Here is a 27071-nt window from a genome sequence, read left to right as displayed (position 1 = left end):
GTAGCATCTATCAGGAACAATCACTGCTCAGTGCAGTTCAGGGCAGTGCTCCTCCTCTTCAGTGGTCCTCACTGAGAATCCTGAAAAGGAAAAGGATGAAGGAGACAGAGAAACATCAAATTGGCTCGGTTGTATTTATGGATCATAGGACATCATGGTTTAAAAATAACCAAGTAGGTTTTTTTGTTGCCTAAATGGCATCCATTCTTTTCACCTTGTAAAAAGCCTAGCATATTGTTTTCATAATCAAGTTATTTGGATAACACAACAGTGATTTAGATTAGGATTTGTTTACACAGCTAAATATGTTGAGTAATGAAATTAAAATGAGCTCTCTGCTTCTGTCACATCTGCAATAGTAACTGGCTTCTTATGGTTGAGTACAAGCCTGCTACACAGATGTTTCTTGATAAGGTATAAATCAGTGTTAGATGCTGTTTATTGCAGCGCTTTTACTGCCTTCTTCCCTGAAGGAAGGAATGTTGCCTGCACAGCAACCAGATGTGACCTGCAAGACTGTATGAAATGCCATTACAAGCAAAAACAGGTCCCATATTCCATATCAGCATCTGCAATAGCTCATCAAGTATTTATCAGACCATTCAAACACTTCTACAGGTCCTAGAATCATACCTCTGCCAGAATTTACTTATTATAACCTGCATTGAAAAAGCCAAGCATCCTGTAAAGCGACTGGTGTCTGAAATAGTAGGAGATCCCATTTTAGTTTTGTATCCTGCCTTAAAGGTCAAATTTCTGAGCAGATACTGCTGCTGGCAAGTAAGATACTGTGAGAGATAAAGGCAGCTGCATTTCAGGGCATTGTAAGGAAGAGTTTCTCTTTTCTACCATCCTGCCCCATGTGGTATCAATCCTTTGATAGCGACAGGGGAACAGACTTACCTTGTGCTGGTGCCTATGCGAGGAGAACTGAGACAAGGGAAGGTGGCACAGCTCAGAGCACCTCAGTAAGCAGCTCTGCTCAGCTCTGTGGCAGCAGGGGGATCCAACAGGAAAGACTCACCAAACACCCAGCATTTGAAGAGAACAAGGACTGACCCCAGAGCCAGCCTTCTCTGAAGCAGGTGAAAGGAATACCCATGGGCTCTAAAAGCAAGAGAGCCAAACTTCGCAAGAAACCTTCTTGGAAGGCTTCTTGAAGCAAAACCTGCCATTTCTTACGTAAAAATGAGAGGGGGGATGGAAGGATAAAGTAGTTTTTCTTCTCTGAGCTAATCTGTGTCTCTGATTTGCTTCACTTGTTATACGGACAGAAGATCCTGTCAACACAGAAATAATGCCAAGTATTTACAGTTTAATGGAACCCAGGGACCAATTAACAACACAGAAAACCACCCGGCAGTGTATTTCTTATTGTAACAGGAGGGAAATCTTACATTACTGCTGTTTCCCCATTTCTTAAAATAAAGCGCCAGCGCTTTGTCAATGATTTCTCAGTAGTAATGTTTATTATCTGGTAGTTTTACCATTGCCCATTTATCAGTCATTTTCTACGTGCTAGGTTCAGTCACAAACCCCCTTTCTTTACCTGTATTCCCCATCCCAAAAAGACAAAAAGAGTAAAAAGAGAAAAATCAAAAAAAAAGAAAAAGCAACTGTCATTAGGGCTTTGGACCAGCTATGTTAGAATCTGCCCTCAACCCCAAGTTCTCGAACTGCTGATTCTTCAATAGCTTGATGGATGCGATGCACCTCCTCCTGCGTTAGAGTCCTCTCCGGGTGGCGGTAAACGATACGGTAGCAATGGCTGACCTTCTTTGTCCTACAAAATATAAACCAAAAGAGGACTCATAAATACATGTGCCTACAAATGCAAATACATGAGGTAAAACACTTACCCTCTGGACCATTTTTTATTTGCGGTCTAATTTTGTTCCTGTTGCTTGAAAATCACCTTAATGCTAAAATACACAGTCTGGAGAGGTGGAACTGAGCTGAATTTTAATTTTGGCAGAGGACTTTGCTGAAGTCCACCTAAGACCTCAACTGGTACTGCGGTATGGTAGCTTCTTACCAGAGCAAACAAGCCCAGGAGGAGGGCTATGCTAACATCACTGAACTGCTGCTGACACCACAGCTCTCTCATTTTGGTGCTAATGAGCTCCCTCAAGGGAGCACTGCGCACACGTAACCCCCTCAGACCATCACCCAGAGGTGATGGGCATAAGGAAAACACCGCACATCCTCTGTACACTGGAGAGCAATGTTGCTAGCTAACACGGGGCATCTCACAAGCCTCGCCATCCAGGCTCTTGCCTGGGGGATGAGACCAAACACACAGCTGCAAAACAGAGCAAAACATTTATTTTTCAATTCATGGGACTATTTTGCCTTTGCTGGAAATGAGAAACAAGGACAAAATGCATCAGAAGTCTTCATTTGTGGGAGGAAGGACCAAGACACAGGATGAGGGTGGCCATCACTCCCAAAGTGGAGCCAAGGTGCCAGGCCAGCCCAGCAAACTCGGGGAGAAATAGGGTGAGATGGACAGCAGGCACACATGGCAAAATTTCTTCCTCCCTGCTACTATGGAAAGGAAAAGGCAAAAGAGAACAGGGAAAAAGAATAAGGAAGAGGGAATGATGGGGAAAAAAGAAAGTATTTAAGAGTTGCTGAGTTCTGCAAAGACAAGGTAATGGAAATCTAGGAGCACAACAGTAAGTTGAATAAGAGAGCAAAAAACCTTCTTGCTCTCCATAGAAAACAGGCTGGATTACACAGCTCTTCCAAGAGGCATCTCTACAATTGCAGAGCTTGTATTACTGCATTTAAATGGCAGTTATGGCATCCTTTTTATTTTTAGTTTCAAATGGAACCCACATAGCTTCTTCTTTCAAAGGTAAACACTCCAGTGAAAGAAAGAAAATCTGAGGGGAAAACCAATGGGAAACCAAAGATCAAGTACTAGGCAGAAGGGTCTCCCCGGCTAGCATTTAATGGCACACAAAGGCATCCAGAAAGCTTTGGGTCATCTCTCTCCTGAGGATCGTTTCATGTTAGAAACCATGTTTATTATGTCTATTTGATTAAAACGAAGGTTATCTGTGCTCATACACAAAGGTAACTCTCTCAAGACACTCATTTCAACCTCAAATCCTACTAGAAACAGGCACAGGTAGTTTTCATCTCATAATAGCTATTTGATACCAACTTTGACCCACACAACGTGGATGGGAAGCTTGCCTTGCTCCCACTTGCAGTTTACAACAAAAAGGTTATTTCAAATTAAGGCATTCCTCCTTTTTTATGTGCTCTGAAGATAAAGCAAGTTAAATCTGCCTAGCATAGGAAAGGGCAAACTACATTTCATACAGTGTTAAGCTGACTGCAGTTAACTGCTAAAAACCAGCCAAGGGCTTTCCCCCAGGTGCAGGTTAAACGCCGTAGAAAAGTGATCTTTGAGAAAAGAGGGGGAGGTGTAACTGTGGAGAAGGTGTTGCTCTGCCCTCTTCCGCCTCTGCAAAGCAGTGGAGAGGACAGACCTGGGACAAGCAAGTAACTGGAGTAACAAGGATTTGGCCAGATGCTACATTGGAAGAGAGAAATTTGTGTAAGAGAGGGGTGATGAATTGGGGCTCAACAGAAACAATTTTCAAAACAAGGCTGACAAATACCATTACAACTGGTAGTATTTCAGTTTTTAACAGTGCTTCAGCTGCCCACCTGAACAAAAACATTTGCAAATCGCTTTGGCTGAAGATCTGTTTAGGAGATGTACAGTCACAGCCCTGATCCTAAAGTCTTGTACGCATTGGCAGTATATCCCATGATGGAAAACTCACTGCCACTCTTTAATGTGATGTAAACAAAAGTTGGCTTAATGTATTTAAGCTGTGGTAGGGACAGCTGCAGCACTGTTTAAAGTTAAAGGTAATGATTTCTCTTGACTCATGTGTTTAGGTATCCCCCTCCCTCCCTTCTGGTGAGCAGTTCATTCACGAGGCAAATTAAACAGGTCAGAATAGGATGCAATAGTTTCTTGTGGTGTTGTGGAAAACCTGCATCTTCAGGAGGCATTTAAATTAGGAAAGAGTAGAGGTTTTGCAGAGGACCACTGGACTAGAGTTCTTTTAGCTGCAGCTGAAGTTAAGCATTGGTGCAAGAAAAATAAAATACGGGTTGCGTTAAATGTAATGTATCTATTTTTAATTATAGATGAAAAATGATGTAACTACTAATACACACGGCAGGCTACGGATCACTCATGTGACTGGTGTGGTACATTTTTCTCCCGCCTTTTAACTAGGTTTATTTGCTTGTTTCTAGTTAGAAAAGAGGGGTAGAATAGTTAAATGCTATTTCAATAAAAGGTACATGCACGTTTCAAAACCTTAAGCACTGTTTTGAGAGTAGAATTACCTAACTTTTCAAGGGAGACGGGGAAGAGTACTTCTAATATTCCCCCCCCAAAAACTAAGACAATAAATGAGAAACAAGGACAAAATGCATCAGAAGTCTTCATTTGTGGGAGGAAGGACCAAGACACAGGATGAGGGTGGCCATCACTCCCAAAGTGGAGCCAAGGTGCCAGGCCAGCCCAGCAAACTCGGGGAGAAATAGGGTGAGATGGACAGCAGGCACACATGGCAAAATTTCTTCCTCCCTGCTACTATGGAAAGGAAAAGGCAAAAGAGAACAGGGAAAAAGAATAAGGAAGAGGGAATGATGGGGAAAAAAGAAAGTATTTAAGAGTTGCTGAGTTCTGCAAAGACAAGGTAATGGAAATCTAGGAGCACAACAGTAAGTTGAATAAGAGAGCAAAAAACCTTCTTGCTCTCCATAGAAAACAGGCTGGATTACACAGCTCTTCCAAGAGGCATCTCTACAATTGCAGAGCTTGTATTACTGCATTTAAATGGCAGTTATGGCATCCTTTTTATTTTTAGTTTCAAATGGAACCCACATAGCTTCTTCTTTCAAAGGTAAACACTCCAGTGAAAGAAAGAAAATCTGAGGGGAAAACCAATGGGAAACCAAAGATCAAGTACTAGGCAGAAGGGTCTCCCCGGCTAGCGTTTAATGGCACACAAAGGCATCCAGAAAGCTTTGGGTCATCTCTCTCCTGAGGATCGTTTCATGTTAGAAACCATGTTTATTATGTCTATTTGATTAAAACGAAGGTTATCTGTGCTCATACACAAAGGTAACTCTCTCAAGACACTCATTTCAACCTCAAATCCTACTAGAAACAGGCACAGGTAGTTTTCATCTCATAATAGCTATTTGATACCAACTTTGACCCACACAACGTGGATGGGAAGCTTGCCTTGCTCCCACTTGCAGTTTACAACAAAAAGGTTATTTCAAATTAAGGCATTCCTCCTTTTTTATGTGCTCTGAAGATAAAGCAAGTTAAATCTGCCTAGCATAGGAAAGGGCAAACTACATTTCATACAGTGTTAAGCTGACTGCAGTTAACTGCTAAAAACCAGCCAAGGGCTTTCCCCCAGGTGCAGGTTAAACGCCGTAGAAAAGTGATCTTTGAGAAAAGAGGGGGAGGTGTAACTGTGGAGAAGGTGTTGCTCTGCCCTCTTCCGCCTCTGCAAAGCAGTGGAGAGGACAGACCTGGGACAAGCAAGTAACTGGAGTAACAAGGATTTGGCCAGATGCTACATTGGAAGAGAGAAATTTGTGTAAGAGAGGGGTGATGAATTGGGGCTCAACAGAAACAATTTTCAAAACAAGGCTGACAAATACCATTACAACTGGTAGTATTTCAGTTTTTAACAGTGCTTCAGCTGCCCACCTGAACAAAAACATTTGCAAATCGCTTTGGCTGAAGATCTGTTTAGGAGATGTACAGTCACAGCCCTGATCCTAAAGTCTTGTACGCATTGGCAGTATATCCCATGATGGAAAACTCACTGCCACTCTTTAATGTGATGTAAACAAAAGTTGGCTTAATGTATTTAAGCTGTGGTAGGGACAGCTGCAGCACTGTTTAAAGTTAAAGGTAATGATTTCTCTTGACTCATGTGTTTAGGTATCCCCCTCCCTCCCTTCTGGTGAGCAGTTCATTCACGAGGCAAATTAAACAGGTCAGAATAGGATGCAATAGTTTCTTGTGGTGTTGTGGAAAACCTGCATCTTCAGGAGGCATTTAAATTAGGAAAGAGTAGAGGTTTTGCAGAGCACCACTGGACTAGAGTTCTTTTAGCTGCAGCTGAAGTTAAGCATTGGTGCAAGAAAAATAAAATACGGGTTGCGTTAAATGTAATGTATCTATTTTTAATTATAGATGAAAAATGATGTAACTACTAATACACACGGCAGGCTATGGATCACTTATGTGGCTGGTGTGGTACATTTTTCTCCCACTTTTTAACTAGGTTTATTTGCATCTTTGTTTCTAGTTAGAAAAGAGGGGTAGAATAGTTAAATGCTATTTCAATAAAAGGTACATGCACGTTTCAAAACCTTAAGCACTGTTTTGAGAGTAGAATTAGCTAACTTTTCAAGGGAGACGGGGAAGAGTACTTCTAATATTCCCCCCCAAAAAACTAAGACAATGTGATTAATCACTGCTGTCAGCTGCAACTGGAAACAATTATTATCAGCAAATAATACATGTTTGCCGATTCCCTTTCTTGCTTTCCTTTTGTTCTGCAGAGTCACAGAGTGTTTGTCTACCTTAAAGATGGCTCTGCTAATGCATAATGAACTCTCTCCTGCCTGTTATGCTGCAGCCCGATGATACAGAAGCAGTAGCTCTCTATCCTGAGCAACAGAAAATTTGAGGCCAAAAACCTAGAACAGCAGCTTTGCCCGGTTAAAAAAAAAAAAAAAAACCAAAAAAAAAAAAAAAAAATAAAAAGTAGAATCTTACCAGTGAGCGCACTGGGCTTTATTTACCTAAACTGCACCACCAGATGAGGCCATGCAGTTCGCAGTCACGCGGACTCCTCTCCCATTAGGCTTCAGCAGCTCTCAGTGTCACAAGTCTCCTCTGCACCAGCCTGCGGCTCTCAGGTAATGAAAGGCAGGGAATACAGTGGAGCGGTGCTCAAAGAGCAAAGGAAAATTGGGGTTTATTCTGATGCCGCCGGAGGAAACAAGCACACGGTCCGTGAACAAACACTGGAGTGAAACTATGTCTAATGCTCTTTCATACTTTTTTTTCTTTTAGGAGAAAACAGCTTTGCCTTGTGATTCTTGGGAACTGGCAGGCAGCCACCTCCACGTGCCAAGGAGCTGCTCGCTGCCAGGTCAGACTCACCGCATGGGCACAACCTGAAGGTCAGCCTATGTGTTTGGGTGTTTCAGCCTGGTATCTGAGCACAGGAAGAAATTAAGGGGCCTTAGTCTGCCACTAGTCTAATAAAACTGACATGAAAGCAACCTGATGCTGGGACCAGGGCTAGAGCGAAAGGGCATATTAGGCAACAAAAATTAATACCTGCACGGAAGTCCACTGAAGGACTTTTAAAATAAAACTGGTCTAGAAAGCTGATCCCACATGCTACCAACAGCAAAATGCCTAAACATACTGGAGACCTGTCTCAGTGGTTAGATAAGACTAAGACACAGGGTCATTTGACAGCCAGTTGTCTAAAGTATAAATGGCCGGTATTGGCCTTTGTCTCATCCACATGCAATACCATAACAAGAATGAAAACGTCTCCATTCTGTGAAGAGGGAGATAAAAGGGGCAGCAGTTAGTGGGGGAAAAGCCACTTTTAAACTGCCTTCCATCTGTCTTAAATAAAGCACGGAAGCACAGAGACTTCTGTAGGGAGGTCACCCCTGCTCTTATGTGCTGAGGACAATACAGAATCAGACATTTTTCTAGAAAGCTGGATTTACTTTGAGGAACAGGAAAGTAGGGAAGACTATGTCCCCCACAGCATCAAGGAGTGAAAAAGAATACTATCTCTTTTGTACTCTGAGCAGTGAACTAAGCAGTACTATTCACCACCATATCTATATTGCACCTTTTCCTACAGAATATTATTTAAAATGAAAGATCTACACACATGGTAATGCAAGCATTTGAAATTATTTTCCCTATATGTTAAATGAGTCATCTTAATGAGGTTCTCTGGGGGGTCTCCCAATTCCTGCCATAGCAGTTTGTATCCTATATCCCACCAAAAGATTAATCATGCAATTACCTTATGTAAAACTTCATACAGTGCTCAATGACCACTACACGCTTCAGAGAGATCACATCATGCTCTGCGTATGCATGGAATGACCTCAGGGAAGATAAAGGCTTATTTTATTTGCAATAATGTCCTGAAAGGGATGGTGATGGGAAGAAATGAAAATACCATCTCACGTTACTAGCATTGTAGTTGCCAAAGCCATGCAGAGTGTAGAGCTTTGGTTTTGCTTTGTGGTTCCAACAGTTCCAGAATGGCTCATGTTGTAAGTGGAAGCAGGGAGGAATATTAAACTGCAAGAAGAAGATGTAATTACCTTTTCCTTTTTGTTTCATGCCTTCAAACCACATCTACCACTATGATAGTAGGCACAACTGCTAAATGTCATACTATAAATTTTAAATTGACAAATAGCACTCTTTGCTAGGAACCACATCATGGAAAATGGCAAAAGGCTTGTGCTATATACCTTACTGTCAATGGCAAATAATTCAATTACCATGGTGATATAAACATAGAATATAGCAGTAATTCTCTGAACAAAGGCCTTTCCCCAAGATGCATTCTCATCAGTCCTTTCAAATGCTAATACTCCATTTCTCTGGAAGAGCATATTGTATACAACGGCATATTTTAAAAAATGGACATGTTTTTGTTTAAGGTGCTAGTGAAAGACACTAGATCACCTTCAGAAGAAAGAATTGTTTTAAACCCCCAGAAAGCAGGGAATGGTCATTTCTGTTGCACATCTTTTGCGGCTGACACCAGGCAGAAGGACAGTTCAGCTTCAAATATAGTTCAGGTCAACAAAACCATGTTGAGACTGTCTACATTATTTGACCACTGTGGATTTTTTTGGTGGTCACTTTAAAAGAGATGCATGTTCACTGACAGACAGGTGGACTGAAATATTGCTCTTCTATTTCACAAAACTGAGACAGTAATGGACTTTTTGCTCTTTTCTAATTGGACTTGGTGAAATCTGTATCTGAATACCAAACCCTGAACCTGCTTGGCCTTTTCATTCTTTCTTTAATATTCATTCCATTTTAAGCTTTTCTCTTAACGTAGGAAAAAAAGTAAAAATTCTGTTAATAGCCACTTTACTGACAGAGATAAAGAGCGCGGTATGGGATGCAGTGGCAAACGACATAAATAATACCTGCTAGTTAAGATAATGAAAGGTAGATGAAAAATGAAAACACTTGGAAACTTTTCAGCTTCTCAGTCACTGAGACACTGTCAAATAGCTACAAATAGGATATAAGCCATTGTCAAGTATCTGAAAACACTGAACTGGTTAGAAAGTTTTGATCATGATTTTCCTTTTCTACCTCAATCTAACTTCTCACACACAGGAAAAGATACAAACAGATATATACTGAAAAAATAATTCATAAGCATCACCTGAAAAAGAAAGCCTCCTGGCTGTGCGATGTTCTCACTAAAAGTTTAGAGAAACAACTCAAACAATTAATTGTTCTTTGGCCCAGCACTTTGGCCCTTAACGACCTTTTCTCATTTCAACAGACCACCTTGGTTTGTTTGATACATGCCTGCAAAAGAAGATCTAACGTGAGCGGCGTGGGGCTCTTTTCCACCAGCTCCCAAGCAGAAGGAACTCTAGTAAACAGACCGACTTACACAAGAAACGGAGAGAGTATTTCCCTTGTGCACTGCTACAGTTGTCTCAGTAACCAGCACACGATACAGTCAACCCATCTCAGATCCAAGCACTTCCCATTAAAAAGCTCTTAAGCCTCACAGAATCAAAAGTCATGGAAAACATTACATGCGGGCAACAATGAAATAGCACTAGGGTGAAGAATAAGGAGAAAAATGTAATTCTCCATTATACCCAAAGAAAATCCAAAGTCTCCACAGGATCATAAGCCAACTGTGACACAAACTTTTGCTGCCATGGGAGGCCAGAAAAAAGCCTGCAAAGCCTTGGGGTTTGGGATTGTGGGTTTTGTTTTCGCTTTTAACACAGTGACTCATTGATTCCTTGAAGAAAGCAGTGATCAATGGTTGTAAAGCTGGTATGAAACCAGTTCTCAAAGGGATGGATTCCAACATCAGTGATGACTGCTTGTCCTCGAATCCCCCTCTCTTTGGGAAAATCATCTATCAAGCACAGGCGACAGAATTCCCATCACATCTGATCTACGCCAATACTGAGGAATCCAGTCCACATGGATTTAAACTTGGATGTGACCGAGAGTTGTCCCTCTTGTAAGACAAACTCTGTGCTCTCAGTTCACACTGGGCCTCACTCCATCTCGTGAGAGAGTTCAAAATCCTGCTCTAAACCCAGGAAGGTTCACGAGTGGGCAAGAGGCTGAATATCTTAAAGACATGCCTTGCAGTCAGCACAGTAACCCAGGAGCACTCACCACGCCAGATAGATACAACACTATGTGCTTTTAAGAGCATGAGTCTCTCAAATGACTGAGGCTGAGGCTTTCAGGAACAAAAGCAAGCCATGCAGTGGGCATGCACACAAAGATCAGAATGTGTGCAAGCCTGTGAGGCTCAGAATACAGTATAAAAACCTACTTTTTCTTCAGGGTTATCACTATGACAGACACAAGGGCTGCACAGGTGGAATAAAGATAAGAAAAAGCAAACTTTCTGATACAAAAGCACACATACAAAATCCAGTGAAATAACTTCTACCCATTGCAGGTGCAGTGGCAAACGAGAGAAGGTTGTTTGGTAAAATACTTGAGAGACTTAATTTTATGTAGTAAACATAGAAAAACAATTGAATGCTGAAAGTAAGAGGGAAAAGGCAATAGTATCAGCATCAGACAGGTCAGAATACCTGTTCTGTGTACAGCACAGAGTTTTATTTAGCTTCACTTTCCCTAGGTTTGCTTGAAAATATTCAGTGCCAAATGTTTTTCAATATCTAATCATGTTTTCACCAAAACAAAATGCAAAGGATACTACTTTTTGTTATTTGTTATTTAAAAATTGACCACTAGAGTCTTAAACATTCATCAACCCAGCAAACAAAAGAATAAAATAACTTGGATATTGTGCCTCATGGGAACTGCCATCTAAGCTCCTTCACTTTTTCCTTCGCTGTGTAGTTCAGAACCCATGGCAGGACTACATTTCCCATGAGAGGCCATGGCCAAAAACTCCTATGATGGATCACTCCCCTTTCTGGAAAAGAAACTTGGCTGACATAGCTGATGATGAATCAGAGCATATTGAGGAGAACAGAAGCACGCGATACCTGGAAGTCCTGGCTGCTGAAGTGCTTTGGCTGCTAGCCAGAAAATTCTTGCAGAAAAATTTACATTTTCAGTGAGTAAAACCACAACAAATCAACATAGTTTCTGTCATTGCTGGCTCTCCAACTTTTTCCACATTTCTCTTGGCCTCCAAAATTTCTTGTAACTGAACAGGAGAATGAGGAAGCCTCAGCAGCAACAGGCTTTGTGGCTCTGGCATAATTTCATGACTTAGATACCTCTTTCACAACATCTTGTGCCTTTCCAGGGTGACCGGCCAGTACTGGAGCGGTCAGGGACACAACCTGTTTGCAAAGAGTAACTCTGGAAGATGCACTGTGTTTGCAGAGTTGTTTGGCTTCTTGTGCAAAGACATTATATTTACCTCCCCCTAAGCCACTCCATGCAAGTAAGAGGATGGAAGAGGCGCTGGTCCTACTTCTGTCTGACAGCAATATTAATGATTCCATCACTGGTCATTAGACACAGCAGTATCACTCAAAAGTTTCCAAGCATTGGCAACTGAAATGCCATCTGGAAGCACTTAAGAGTGACAACCTATCTCAATAATCCGAACAAATCCAACACGAGAGATGAATTTGGACTCTTTCAAATGCTATCTAAAATATTTATAGTAAAAATGTTAAGTGTGATACCTTTTCAGTTCTTCTGAGTGAAAGATCAAAGAAGAGAAGTATAAATATTTAGCAGTTTTTTCCCCCAACTAGATGTTAATACTAAAGGCTACAAAAAGTATTACTAAAAATAACATTGCTGTCAAATTAAAACATATTTCATAATCAAGTGAAAAGTGAACTTATATGAGAATTTAAAACAATTTGTTCGCCTATGAAATGAAGATGGATGGGAGTGACAGCCAGTTTAGAAGTATCTCCACTGAGCACCAGAAGAAATCAGGGCCTACAAAGTTAGGTGGCAGACAAGTGCATGGGAAGGACTGGATGCTGTTTCAGGTACTTGAGTAGATTTTATCCTTGAGATTAGGGACTTTCGTCCAGGAGCTAGGTGCTCAAGTGCCCTTTACACCTGCTGAGAGTTGAGGTAAAGAAGGACACGGTTCTGGACTCAGATCAAGAACCTAAATAATTATTCCAAGGCCACCCAGCAAATCAATGACAGAGGGGGGCATGGATACTACAACAGAGTAGTATCAAATACAAAGGCAACTACCCTTTGAATTACCATTCTTTCAAGTTACTCTTCCCCCTCCACCCCCTCTGCATCTGGTCACCCTTCTTTTCTGCAAATTGTACAGCAGCCCTGGAAACAAAACAGGTTATGGTAGGAAAAAGCAATTAGGGGTAGGGAAAAATGGAGAGCTAACATCAAGATAACCAAATCCCAAAGACAAGACAAACTAATCCCAAATCAGGAGGAAACAGGAGAGGGAGAAGATGAAAGGAACGGGAAGAGATGAGTTAACTGGAGACCAGAAGACAAGAGAGACTTAAAAACTGAAAGCACAGGTTAAAAGAAATCACTTGCCCTTTTTGTGCAAAAGCAACAAATTAAAAGCACCTGCCCCTCTGGGCAGCCGGCAGCACTAGAAGTTAACTTGAAAACATTTGTACCTCTGTGTGTGCAAATGCAGGGGGTTTCTCAACGGGACTGCTTACAGTATCTGTTAAACCTGGTGGAAATTCTGCAGACGCTTGCACAATTAAGTGTTGTTTTCTACCTCCTTCCAGTCCATACGTTATTTTTCCTCTCAGAATTGTCAGGTTTTATGAGCTTTAATCTGGCTAACTGGATTTGTTTTGGAGATGTAGAAATTCCCCGCTTTCCCTCCCCTAGGGTAGTGTGGTTCCACACAGACAGTCACAAGAAACCTGTTCTCATTGCTTTTCTGACAGTTGCTGCCTTGGGAAGACATCTCAGAAAAAGTCCTCAAAGTAAGGATAACTAGTGGCCAGCAGATTAAACTACTGTTAACACACAGGAAACTGTCTGGCTGTTAACTGTTTCTCTTGCTGGTTCCCATCTGGGAAGATCAAGAACCCGTGTCTTGTAGGTGAGGCTTGCCTGGTTATTTTGAATATAATGATGGGGAAAACATCACAGCACTATTGAAACTAGCCAAATGATGACATCACATACCAATCAGGTCCACTGGCAAGAACTTTTACAGCTATCAAAATGAGCATTAGTTTGGAAAACTGTAACTGCCATGTTTGGCATGTTGCATCCTTAATATTATGGCTACTCTTTATGAAATGACAAATGAAAAGAAAAATGTGAATGTAATAGTATGTATGCATAGTGAACACCTCCTACGCTATGATAATATGAACATCATGCAATAATACACCATGTGGGCATGAAGACTAAACAGTCAGGCCACAAAATGAGATGCATCATTCCATAGGTATAATGAAATTATTAGTCTGCCGCTCAAGAAAGGAAAGAAAGCCGTTGAGACTTTCTTTACACTAAGAAAATCAAAATAGCATTTTTGCTAAGACTTTACTAAAAAAGGCCAAATTATCCTCTCCCTAGCAGAAATTAATACCAGCAAAGAAGGGATAAGATTTCAGCCCAGAATAGGGAATACACAGGGAGCACTAGAGTAAATCAAATGTTCTCAAATTGTCCAAGTGATGAACTTTGCCCTAAAATACTTTAGGAATGAGCAGAAGAAATCTCAGAGCTGTTATCAGTTGTCTTTGAGAGTTCATGGAAGACAAGTAAGGTACCAAATGTTTGGAAAAGGTCAAACAAAGTGCTTATTTTTGAAAATGGAAAAAAAACACCCAAGCCCTATAAAGCCATAGGAGCTACATGCCATTTACTTTTACTTTAAATTCCCAGAAAGGCTCTGGTGCAGATAACCAATAACCAAATCACTTGTAAGCACACAATAGAAATAAAAAAGATAAAAAAAAATAGAAAAGATGGATGCATCGAGCAAATCTAGTCAACAATTTCCTTCTATTACGGGTAACAGGCTAATAAATCAAGAATCAATAAATGTAACAATAAATTGCTGGAAGTAGCAAACACCATGGGGGACAGGTGCGTGGGTAGGGGGTGTGTATCTGCATATGGCACATATATGCGTAGTCAGCTAAACCAGATAAGAAAAAATGGTCTAAGATCAATATGCCACAAAACATGGATCCATTGGCAGTTGCAAGCAGTTTCAGACAAAATTGAAAGGTCTTAGTAATATTTTTTAAAAGTTATAACAAAAAAAAAAGGAAGAAAAATGCTAAATCCGGTTTTGTAAAGCTACTTAGTAAAAAAATCTGTCTTCCTAAATGTTTCACCTTGGAGGGAGCTGCATGAAGGTAGGTGAGAAAACCGGTGATCAATAAGATTACCACTAGAAGGTGATATTCCAAATGGCTGGAGTAGCTGCCAATAATTTGCTGCTTCTGGAAGCAGTTATCCACAGCTCATAGCTAATCTGAAGGATTATTTTTGTAGGTTTTTTAATTCTGGCTCCTGTAGGATGGAATATTTTCATTAATGGAATAGGGGTTTTTTAATAACAAACAATAATAGTTTGTTAGCCGGCAAATTGCATTAAGCTGGGTAACAGAGTAAGTATAACAGAGGACAAGATTAGAATAATCTTGACTGAAAAAGCTGAAGGATACACTTCAACCAGGACAAGTGTAAGCTTCTGTATCTAACCAAAACCAACTAGCTGTGTGCATGGAGGATGAGGAACAACTGGGCATACAGCAGTGCTGCACAAAGCATCTAAGCATCGCACAGAATCAGGAGCTGAAGATGAATCCATGATGTTGCTGTGCTGCTTTAAGCTAAGCAAGCATCACTCTGGGATGAACTGCTGGAATGCAGCCGGAGTGACATCCTTCTGCCCTACTCAAGACTGCTCCTGGCTCAGCTGAAGTACCCTCTCCACACCTCAACAAAGATGAGAGACAACTGGAAGGCAGATCTCTAGGGAGCAATGAAAACAAGCAGATCTCTAGATCACACAAATTATAACGAAAGACAGAGAGAACACAGGTTTCTCAGCCTAAAGAAGAGAGAGCATGAAAACGCCCTTCAAATACATAAAATGCTGCTGCACAGAGTTAGATAATAATCTGTTCATCAACATTCACAAGCGGCAGGAGACGGAAGTAAGGAGCTCATATGGCAGAAATGTTCAACTTGAAAATTCACTTGGAAAGGCGGTGGGGTCCTCATTGCTGGAAATCTTTAAGGACTGGTTATACAAGAGTCTGTCAGGAATGCTATAAGTAGAGCTGATCCTGTTTTGGAGTAGGAGGATGAACTAGGTGGCAGTACTCTTCAACTCTTTAGCATAAAATAATGTAACGGTCTTTAAAATGCAGGAAGTTACTTGAGTAGCAAAGACATCTCTTTCCAGCTCCAACTGAATACACATCATGTATTTGTTTATCGCATTGCATTAAAAGGGAATGGAGAAAAAAGCCCAGTTCAGGAAGCCAAGAAGGTAGGAAATGCAAATTATTGCTGCTACATGTGGCAAAAGAGCTCTGTGTTGTTACAAACACTCGATTCCCAGGAAGTAAAGCAAACAGACTAAATCTTTTGAAGGGGAACAGCAGAGACCAACAGACTGAGAGGGCAAAGGAATCCCCTGAAAGTGATGTAACCTCTTTAGGCCAGCAACCCTTTCATTAGCCGTATGGGCCAATGCTGAAATACAGCAGATAGGAAAGCAAAGTGTTGCTGAGTTACTTATCACTGCCTAAAGCCAATAAAAAAAACCAAAGAAAAAACCCAGAAAAGTCCACTCTGTAATACAGACAGCATCCCAAAGGGACAATGTCACTCAGCTGCTTGTATCCTTTGCTTCGAGGCTGAGATGTGTTAGAAAAGCTCTAAGGAACAGCCACAGAAGATGCTGCATATCCTTGATAGGCTGAACTGCATCTTTCTCTTTTATGCTTTTCTGAGTTTATATCAAGAAGTTAATCCTTTGCTTTCAGCTTTCCAAGTTCACGTTGAACCCCAGGCAATCTGAAAATAAGGATGAAGTCTTTCTTCTAACAAAACAACATTGCAAACAAGCCTGTTGGAAATCTGCACCCCAAGGCAATTTGGGGAAGTCCAGGGAGAAGGAGACATCTGAGACAACGTTCCCTGAATGAAGGTTGGTTAGCCCTGAGAAGGACGACAGCTCTGGGGACTGTGGCCTTTTGACATAGAAGCCAATTAACTTTATGCTGCTGCAGGTAGAGAGACTGAAAAATAGAGAGGAAACGACATGTCTAAGGACATACTGCAGATCAGGTAATCTCATAATAGAAATACATAGAAACTAATAGAAGTCTCAATATAATGCTCTGCCACGTTTCCCTTGTACTATCCTGCCCTCCCCATCCTCGCTCACTTGCTGCTCTGTATTCACTTCTTGTAACTCTTCCTTATGTATGCAATAGCTGCAAGGAAGGAGCTGCCTTTCATTTTATCTCCCTACACTGCCTTTTTGCAGCAGAGAATGAGAGGCCACGACTCTGCTACAAGGAAAAGTAACCCCATGTACTTGTATAAGAATACGTGCATGTAAGTGTATATATACATTCACAGCCACTGCTGCAAAGGCTGGTTTTTTATTAACCTTTGCAAGTTTCCTTGGACTGATATGATCACCATTTTTGGGAAAATATTGATGTTTATTAAATCTTTTTCAGGGATCAAATGTTGATCTCATAAAAGTTCCATTGCATATGTGTTCTTTCATTCTTACATGAAATATGAAGTTGCCAAGGAACAAATAAACTATTTATGACTTATGCCTGTACAGTAACGAAGAATGGCTTAATGGGGGCATGTACTACTTTGAAAGTACTGCAGTCTGTTGTTGCCTGAACTGGAGACTCTCTTTAAAGAGATTTAAGAAGTATACTCTCCCTCCTCCTCCTCAAGAAAAAAAAAAAAAAAATCAAATTCTTGACACGATTGTCTAAGTCACAGCAGAAAGACTTATACATGCCACAGGATCCTGCACCAACAGTTCCACATACCTGCCTCACTTGTAAGGTTGCATACAGCTGCATGTAAACAGCAAGCATTAATCCAGATAGCTAACTGAAATGAACTCAAATTATTCTTACATTACTGACTTTAGAGTTATAGAAGAAGAGACTGGTATTTATTATACATGAGGTGCAACAATTTGGTGGTATGACCTCAAACACCACCATCTCTGCTAGTAGATCTCCTTAACTTGAACTACAGTAACAAACAAGGAAGGAGATGCTCCTTCTGAGATTACAGGTAGCTACACCTGAACTGTCACCTCGCCAAGTGTCACTGGGAGGTCACACCATCAGGATCAGCAGAGTTTGTGGGAACAAACTTTGCCTAATTCTTGTCACACCTAACCAAGGTGGCTGGTGTTCCCACATTGTATTTTGAAACAGTACCAAAAACTATGAAAATTATTAGGCACCCACTGCTGAGTGGCACCCACAATGCTACTCGTGTTCTCTTCTGAATCATCTGCATCCACTGTGTCTCTCCACTGCAGTCACGTGCACAAACTCTTTTCTCCAGCCAGCGACACCATCTCTCTGCAGAGACAGTTGAACAACCACAGGTGCTGGGTGTGTGGATTCAGTGAGGGAATATACCTCCTTAAAATGGAAGAGATGTAGCCCTTAAAGATAAAGAAGAAGGAGACTACAAAATCTTTGTGACATCTTACGCTGTAGCCTCTACCAAAAGGTGAAGACACAGAGACACAGTTTGGACAACCCAGTAAGATCAGATTGCTGGGCAGCAAGAAGTAGATAAAAGGAGGGAGACATCTGCAGATACCACTCCTGAAACCCACACACTTTTCATCCACAGGATTTAATCAGTATCATGATATTTGACGCTATTGTGATTTTACTTCAGCATCCACATGAGGCAAGGTTAAAATGATCTCACCCTTCACTAGGATAAACCCACCACAGAAGCTGAAGCATCAGTCCAAAGCATGGGTTGCATGGGACGTGGATAGTGATGGGATAGTCAAAACATTTATAAGCACTTCAAAGCTGGATGAGAGTTTTCTTATATTGCTAGCACATCTGCACTGGCAGGGACAAGCTTAGTCTCTTGTATCTCAACAGATCTCAGTTCTGATTCTGTATATCCCACAACACATCACAGAAACTCCACAGGAAAGCAATGAAAGAATCTGGATCAGGCTTAGCATTCACCTACAAAGCCCATGCTTAGATCCATACTGTGTTGGATCAATCTTTGAGTCTTTTCTTTTTTTTAAGATTCAATCTGTATCTATTTTCTTTTCCCCAAATACTGGGTGAGCATTTCAGTAGCACATGGGTGAGTCAATAAAACTGAGCAGCAGCGCTGTTTGCACAATTCCTTCTCCAATCCTGTCTCCAGGTGCTTCTCCCTGCTTCTTAGATTTGCCCTAATGTACTAAACCAGCACATCTGCCTGAGTGGCTCCATAGGTGATGAACCATACTAGCGAGCTGATGTGGTTGAAAAATGACCAGGGAGAGAAAAGAAAAAAAGACTTAGATTCCCAATCTGGTTCACTGGATGGCTACACCAGTCACTGTGCCAGCACAGTGCGGGGGTGAGAACAGCACAAACTAAGTCTTATGCTGCCAACAGAAACGCATGTGGAAACAGGGGCTAAAATCACAAGTTGGTAATTCGCTGAATCCACGCAGGCTCTAAAGCGCATTCTCCTTTTTTTCTGCTAAGTTCATGTGAAAACATGTTATACATTATGTTCAAAATGAGACTCAGACACAAGGAGGAGGAAGAAAACCCATCTGGCTGTCCCCAAACGCTGCTGAGTCCAGTCTCCTGCCTGACCTGTTCCAACTGAAGGCAATGGGATGACATCTCTTTCTGCCAACTAAGGTTTTAGCTGACGTTTTACAAAACAAGAGGGACGGGTCCCTGGGTGGCAATGTTTTTAAAATGGATCAGCAGAAACAGCTGGTCAGATCCTCTTCTTAAAAATGATGATACACCAGTTTAGTTAGGAAATGAATGAATGCGTTCAGGACAGCATGAGAAGAGGTAAGCAAAAACAGCTATGACAGCTGAACTTTGCAAGAGTGCAAACTCTTTTGGCACCAGTTAAGCCTGAGCTCAGTGGTCTGAGCCAATCTTATGTGTGTAGGGTCCTTCGTAGGACCTCTGCTCCAGCATAAATTTCATTCTATGCAAGCCAAGTTCTCTTTTCTGGCAAACGTACATAATATCCTGGAAAGAGAGACCTGTGCTTGTAAGCTCGCTTTTTTAGTATTCCATCAAATAAAGAAGCAATGCTTAAGAGGTTACTTCCATTAAAGATGAATCTGTTCAAGACCATTGCTTTTAACTACTCCCCTGTATTGTGAGACATCAGCCCAAGCTGCTGTTTGATTTTAGGATATTAGGAAGCAAGGCTGGATAGAAGTAGGGCGTGGAGATGAAGAGAAAGAAATACTAACAGTGAATCACTCTGCTGATAGAAGGCACGGTTGCCTTTAATGAACAGTTACATGGAGGATGAGAGATAATCTAAGTGGGCCTGTTATGAAACTTAACTATGAGATACTTTGAGTAACGATCTATAAAGCTGCTAACTGGATTCAGTAAATTGTTGAGTCATTACCATATAAGACTGGGTTGCTCTGAATGGCATATGAAATCCATATGGCTAGAGACACTGAGTGGTTTGCTTCTGGTTAAAGAAGATGAAAATGAGGATACACGTATATGGATTTCCAAGAATAAAGAATTAATAATAAAAAATAATTAGCTGCAATTTTATACCATCAACACTAACATTATTTTGTCATTTATCTTTTAATTAAAGATGCCCTGTGATTGAGAATTAGCAGGCATGAAATTGGCATGGATTTTTAATGTTTTGGGGAAAAAATATGGTATGTTCTCTGCACTGATGTATCTGTTATGAAATCAACTCAAAGCAAAATAAGGACTGGGCAGAAGGATACTGGATACTACATATAAATCACTGATCTTTCACCTCTTAGAATATTTTCACATTCAAACTGAGATGCTAAATGAGCTCAGCGCTTAACGCAAAAAAGAGAAGAACTTACGAAACCACCACTATGGATATAATTTATTCTGGAGTAACTACTCAAGCGAAGACCCAGGGCTGAGCTAGTCAGACAACTCTATTATCTTCCACCTGAAGAAAGTGTGATTAGTGGAGGAAATGTCACATTTACACTTAAAAATTGTTTCAAAGACAACTTGTATCTTTTGGCACAACTCAGCCATTTGAAAAACATTGTAAGAGAGAGAGGCAGAGATGGCAAAGAGCACTCCTTTTTATGATTTCTCACCCTTGTATTAAGCCACTGAGTTTAGCTTGAATATTCAGTATCTCAGCAGTCGGCACTTCCCAGGCAGCGGCACTGAGGGATCCAGAGGGATGCAGTGCTGGGGTTCCTGGAGATGATGGCTCCCAGCAGAGGGGCTGTGTGGCACCTACTGCCCTGTGCAGGACCAGGCAGAGGGGAGCCGCATCTGCTTCACTCCCTCCGCTGCAAAGGGGGAAAGGTGGGCTCCGCAGCCCCCCTATAGCATGGAGAAAGGGGACAAAGCCAGTCAAACTGGAAGGGGGAAGAACATCTACTAACGCATAAGCTTCTCCAGTGATTTTCCTCCAAGGTGACACTGACAGCACTGCATACAAAATGACCATCCCTTCTGAATACGTCCTTGCTCGCTCACCACAAGAAGAATTGGAACATTACTCCCAACTGCAGTGTTGTCTTGAGCAGTGCAATGATCATGACCATTACACACAGTCACTCTACTGCCCTTACGGATTTTGTGGTTGCATTTGGTTGGGTTTTTTTCTGAACAGCAACTACTCTCATTTTCAGTCTTCTTTTTCTAGCTTTTCACTCTTTTTTTTTTTTTTTTTTCCTTCTGGTTTCTTTTTGGCTTGGCATTTGCTGGCATTGAGCTGTGAATCCTATACACGGAGCCAACTGAAGTTACTTGGGAAATTCAAACGAAAGGAGCTGTAAAAACTGCCTGAAAACTACTTTCAGCACAGAGGTACCAACTTCATGGTCACCCTCACTTATAGTCACCCTCACTTGTAACCCCCTGGAAACATCAGGCAAACCATAGAAGCACAGGACAGGCTTGGAGAGGATTCCCAATTCCATCTCTGCTGTGTTTGTACTTGGCACCTCTCTTTCAGCTTCATAACAATAGCAGCTTTGATGTACCTTTTTTTTACTTTCCAACCCTTTTAAGGACTCTTGAAAAAGGGCACATTTTTTCCCCTATTATATATCTCAAACAGAATACCACAAAAGATCAACTTGATCTAGATGAACTTGACCCATCCATACTGAAATTCTGATGGCAAATGATCATCACAGCTAAATTTGGCTTATGGCATAATCCCCCTCTGCATCACATTGCTGGGCTACAGACATCCCAGTTGAAGTATTGTATGGCTTGCGATGGCTAAAATACTCGATGGACCAGGATGAAATCATAGAGATTTGTTTTAATCAGGAAATGAACCAAACCTGTGCCTTGCTGAAAATTACCCTCTCTAGTGTTATAAACATACCTATGCACACACAGTAACCATGATGTTCACTAGCTTTGCTCTTTCTATTCAGGACAAGCACGCCTGCCTTGTCTCTGCTTTCTTGAATAAGCAGAAGCTAGGCACACTTGGTTTTAAGAGGTAGAAAGCAGCAATGAAAGCAGGCTCAAGGTTGCACAGCACCAACAGAAAGAACTAGTTGATCTTTTGATAGAAAGCAAGAAGAGTATCTGAAGAATTACAGACAATGCCAAAATGAAATTTAAGTGTACTCACATACTGTGATGCTTGAGCTACAGGGAATTACTGAGCTACCACTCACCAGCTGAACTGCTGAAAGCAACCACGTCCATGTTTCTATCCATACCAGCAATAGAATAAAATATGTTAGCTTAAACAGCTTCAGTAAAAAATATTTAAGAATGTGAAAACTTCCCACCTATGCAGATGAGAAGAGAGGTGGCAATTCATTCAGCTACAAAAATCGGATCAATTCCAATTACAAGTTCATACTTTATTTATAGCAGCTTGGCCTGCCTAAACTAACATGTTCATCTCTGACAAACATCAGACGTCTCTGACCATGGCAGGGTATCAGAAAGGGAAGCAGGGCTGAGAAGGACAGTGAGTGACAAGGACTTGCTGAATGTCACTCAATGAATCATTCAACCTCTTTGCATGTCAAGAGAGATACAGGCACCTCACTTAGCTTTCCTAAGAAGCTCAATGCAGCAGAAGCTCCTGTCCAACAAAGAGCTCTGAAATTCTTGGAGAATTAAATATAAGCATTTGACATATCTCAATTTCATGTGAGGGACCATCTCTGTGAATACCCGTAGTCCTGCTGCAGGACTGCTCAATTCTTATGTAATCTGGCAGTATGGAGTGGCAAAACTAAGGCAAAACTCCTACTATGAACCTTGGAAAATAAGGAGGGTAAAACTTTGTGCATAAATGCTTTACAATATATTTATTGAAGTGATATCTTACCTGTTTAAATCTCCTCCTCATCAGATATTTCAATATGGAATAAAGCAGTCTACTATGGAACATCTAAGCAGACTAAATGGGCACTTTATTAGACTTGAGAGCAATGCCTAGCAGTTCATCCGTCACCCTCAAGCTTAACAGGTAAATTAACTCTGTTTCCCATCATTCATCATGGTGAAGAGAACAGTAGGTCCACACACAAACATGATTAGTCTAAACTGCAAAATTGAAAGGAAGTAACCAACTATTTTTGCATGAAAAGGGCAGTCTCCAAGAGAAGGTAAAGGGCATCCGTGTGACTTCCCTCCTAGATATCCTCCAAAGCTCCCACAGCAAACGCCACAGCTTCTTCCACTGGAAAGAGCAGGCAGCAAGGTCTTCAACAGCCACAGCAGCTGAAGCAGCCCTTGCCTTGCTCACTCCTGGGGCTGCACCAGCCCTGCTTTGTGGCCACACAGCCGGTCATGCAGACAAATGACACCCATGCGGATGAAGCACAACCCTCCCTCCCTGCTTTTTTTTTGAAAGACAGGTTTTCAGCTAGATCAATCCTCTGATTTAGTTCACTGATTTGGGTGCCATAACACAGGGGATGGCACGAGTGCAGGAGGGAAGACTGGGAATGGTTAATCAAAGCACAAGTTTTTGCTTAAGTTCACAGTTCCACAACCAAACTCAGAGAACCTGCTAGCACAGCTCCTACCTGCTTTGGGCTCTCATAAGCAATTGCCGATGCAAGTGGTGATACCTTCAGTGGGGACCACCTAGGATCAACGCTCCAAAGTCTTAACCTGGCCTTTATTAAGTTTGACTTAAAACATCCTTCATATCCCTCTAACTTCAGTGTGAGTTATTGCAATGTGTATGACACTGCTTCCCATATGACAACTGACAGAACATTGAAGTCAGTTCACCTTGTAATGCATTCATTTTGTAAGCAAATTTTTTTTTTCCTGTTTTTCATAGCTGCAGAGATTCGTGGGAGAGCAAGTAGAGGCTTGTGGGATTTGGGATGTTTGTCTGGCTGGAGGCATAAGAGAATCTGATTCATTTGTGTCTCCTTTCAGAAACGCGATAGCCATCTAACAATCACAAAATAGAGCCATGATTAAACAACTGATCACAGGCGAGCGTGGGGATGCCCACACACAGTAAACCTGCCCTGCTGCCTGGGAAATTCTGCAGCCTGTGCTGGGTTCTGTACTGCTGTGTTAGACTGCTCCCTGTCCTCAAACTAGCTCATGCACAGGCTTTCTAAAAGCAAGACAAGCCTTTCATTTATATCTTACATTTGCGTTTAGATTTTTAAAGAGACAGCTGAGATTTTCCAAATAATTAATTAAAAGAGCACAAAGAACCCATATTAATATGGGAATTGAATTTGGGGCAAACAACTAAGTATCTTGGTTTCATACTGGTAGATCTTTACACTGAAAAGCAAAGTTAGTGTAACTGAGAAGATGGAAATACAGTCCTAACTGATGTGTGTTATTTAATACAGAAATTTTGCAATGCAACGATGTATCATTATGTTTAACTGAACAGCACTCAATTAGAGTTCAGAAAGAAAAAAAAACAACCAAGCAGTTACAGTACTTTTGTGTTAGCTGAAAATTGCCAATATTTTTTGTTGCAAAAACATTTTCCTTGCACTTTCAACATTCCTCTGAGACAAGAGTAAAAATACTTTAGCTGTGAAAATGATCCATTTTACAGGCGTCAAACTATTTTTAAACTCTACGCTTCAGTCTGCTCATCTATGCTTAGATCATCAGTAATTTATTTGTGAAATTCCCCGAGGAAGGGAATTTGGAAAGAAAAGGTAGGTGGGAAGCAAAAAACCCCCTACATATGCATATATATACTTTTTTTTTTTTTCCCTAGAAGGGAAGTTACTAGGTGCCAAATTGTGACACTTGACACAAAGCAAATACCCCTTACTATTAGCATGGTTCTGTTGAAGTCAATGAGATGCCCAGTACTACCATGAAAAGCAGAGCCAAAATCTAATGCTGAACATTCAGAATATGGAGAGAGTAGCAACCCCAGTAAAGCGTCACATCCATCTATCTCATGACATAAACCACTGTAAGATGACAGAGAAAAAACAGACAAGGTGTAAGTAGGAGGGCATGTTCACTGACTCCACTTGAGAGGAAAAGGAGTAACCCCACAAAATTTGAAGGTGGAAGTAAATAAAACTGATAAGGGAGATGTGGGACAGCATGAAAGAGACCGCTTGAAGCACTCCCTGAAGTTGATAACCAATACACACTTAAGCCTTAATTTGGAAGCAAATCCAAGAGGGATATGTTTGGAGTCCTGGGGTGGGGTCCTTCCCAACCCAACAGAGCAGCATCAGGTGATATTGCAAGCCCCCCTTTGCTGTCAGTGGAGGAACAACTGACAAACTTCAAAAGCTGCAAGCCCACCAGGCTTCCCTCCTTCAGTGAACCTCTCTTTCTGGTGTACCAAGAGAGTGAGCAGCCTTACAGCTTTCCTCCTCCTCCTTTACAGTGGGACAGTGCTGCAGGTAATACCTTTTGTGATGAGGAATGAAACATACTCCTTCAAAAGGTAAAAAACTGCAACAGGATCAATAACTTAAAGACAACTAATAAATTTTCTGTCCATCTTCCTAAATAACTTTTTTTGTTTTTTTTTTTTTTTTTTTTAAAATGGCAGGCTTTGGCAGCTATGAGACTACATCCAGGTATACCTTCTATATGCACACACTAAATGTGAGTGTTGCAGGACTTGTTCAAAATTCCTGCCTGCATAAGGTGTTTCCCAAAACCCAGAAGGAAAATATTATTTTATTGCAATACAAGTTCAAGCTCATGTTTAAAGCAGGGATTGTTGATCCCTATTCAATGAAGCAGCAGATTTTCATTACATGGAGCACATAAGGAGGAACTGCTTGTCAGATACCTCTCTGGAAAATTTGCTTACAGGAACGTGTCTGTGTGCATATAGAGGAAGGCCTATTTTTGGGAAAAGGGTGTCCCCTGAAGGTTTCATACATCTGTTTTGATGAACTACCCTGAAGATTTTCTGTATTGGTTTTCCAGAAGAGGAGGCTGTACAAAGCACTGCAAAGCTTGACTTTCTGTAAAGGCTGCTACCTCTACTGGAAAAAGATAAGCACTGAACACACATTCTAGTGTTACACAAGACACAGTTTAGACTATGGCAGCAAGGCAGGCAGAGACAGACATTTCAGAGCTCATACTTTCCTTTACAAAAGCAAAAAACAAACCAAAAAACTGAAGAGCCACCCCACTTCTCTCACCAACAGAGTTCTCCCTTGGTGCTTAACAGAACAAGTGTGAAGACACACAAAATCAAAGCAAATAGACCTGCTGAGAAAAGTGCTTGCCTGGCAATTGCCTCTCCAAGTCCAACCAGAGACTTAAGCCGTCTTCCATTCACCTGTAAAACTGTCAAAATCCCAAATCAGGGGTTAAGCCCTGGGCTTTGGGAAATGCCAAACCCAGAGCCCGGCACCCACATGGTGCTGCAGGGGTATCTAGAGGAGCTCATCCACTTAAGCCCATAGACATAAGAACATACGTCCATGGACGCCCAACATCTGCACACTTTTCTCTCTGCCTGCCATCCATCCCAAGCTGTTTTATTGGCTCTAATGACACAGACTTCCTACTTAGCCATGCAAGGAAGCACACAGGCTACAAAATCGACTTTCGGTGCTGGTAGGATTCTTCTGCTAATTCATACTGTTTTTAATTCCATGCCCTTTAGGTCTATAATAAATATCACCCTTGATAGGTTGGAGCAAGAATTAAGCTAATATTGAAAGAATCTGTCAGACTACTTATTTATTGTTTTAATTTTATGACTGTCTTGATGTAAAGCCTATTGGACATTGGCTAGTTCTAAACAGAAATCACTAAATCACCCAATGTACTAATTCGATGGAAAAGCAGAAAAAGTAGTATATTAAGTATGTTACAAATGAAGTTGTTAAATCATTCACTACTCACTGGTTTTGAAATGCTTTTTGTTGAGTGAATAATGAAAAAACAACTCCAATAATGCAATATATATTTTTCAGGACATTTACTATGTCATATGTTGAACTTACCTTCTGCGCAACGGAAGCATTCATTTATCAGCACTTAGATAAAGCTTATCTAACATTTTCCATGCTGCACTGTCT

The 27071-nt window shown here is 41.2% G+C and overlaps 1 protein-coding gene across 4 annotated transcripts in view; it reads right to left on the bottom strand.

The window, feature by feature from the left end:
- Positions 1 to 1450: 1450 nt before the first annotated feature.
- FARS2 (phenylalanyl-tRNA synthetase 2, mitochondrial) overlaps positions 1451 to 27071 on the bottom strand; it is a 245632-nt gene continuing 220011 nt past the window's right edge. For all 4 annotated transcript variants that reach the window (XM_014940922.1, XM_014940919.1, XM_014940920.1 and 1 more), the window contains one exon: positions 1451 to 1783. In XM_014940922.1, the coding sequence (XP_014796408.1) occupies positions 1645 to 1783 (139 nt within the window). In that variant the 3' untranslated portion in view covers positions 1451 to 1644. The remainder of the gene's footprint in view (positions 1784 to 27071) is intronic.

The sequence above is a fragment of the Calidris pugnax genome, unplaced genomic scaffold (genome assembly GCF_001431845.1).
Source record: "Calidris pugnax isolate Ruff unplaced genomic scaffold, ASM143184v1 scaffold8, whole genome shotgun sequence".
NCBI classification, from domain to species: domain Eukaryota; kingdom Metazoa; phylum Chordata; class Aves; order Charadriiformes; family Scolopacidae; genus Calidris; species Calidris pugnax.
This window is presented reverse-complemented; position numbering and strand designations above follow the sequence as displayed.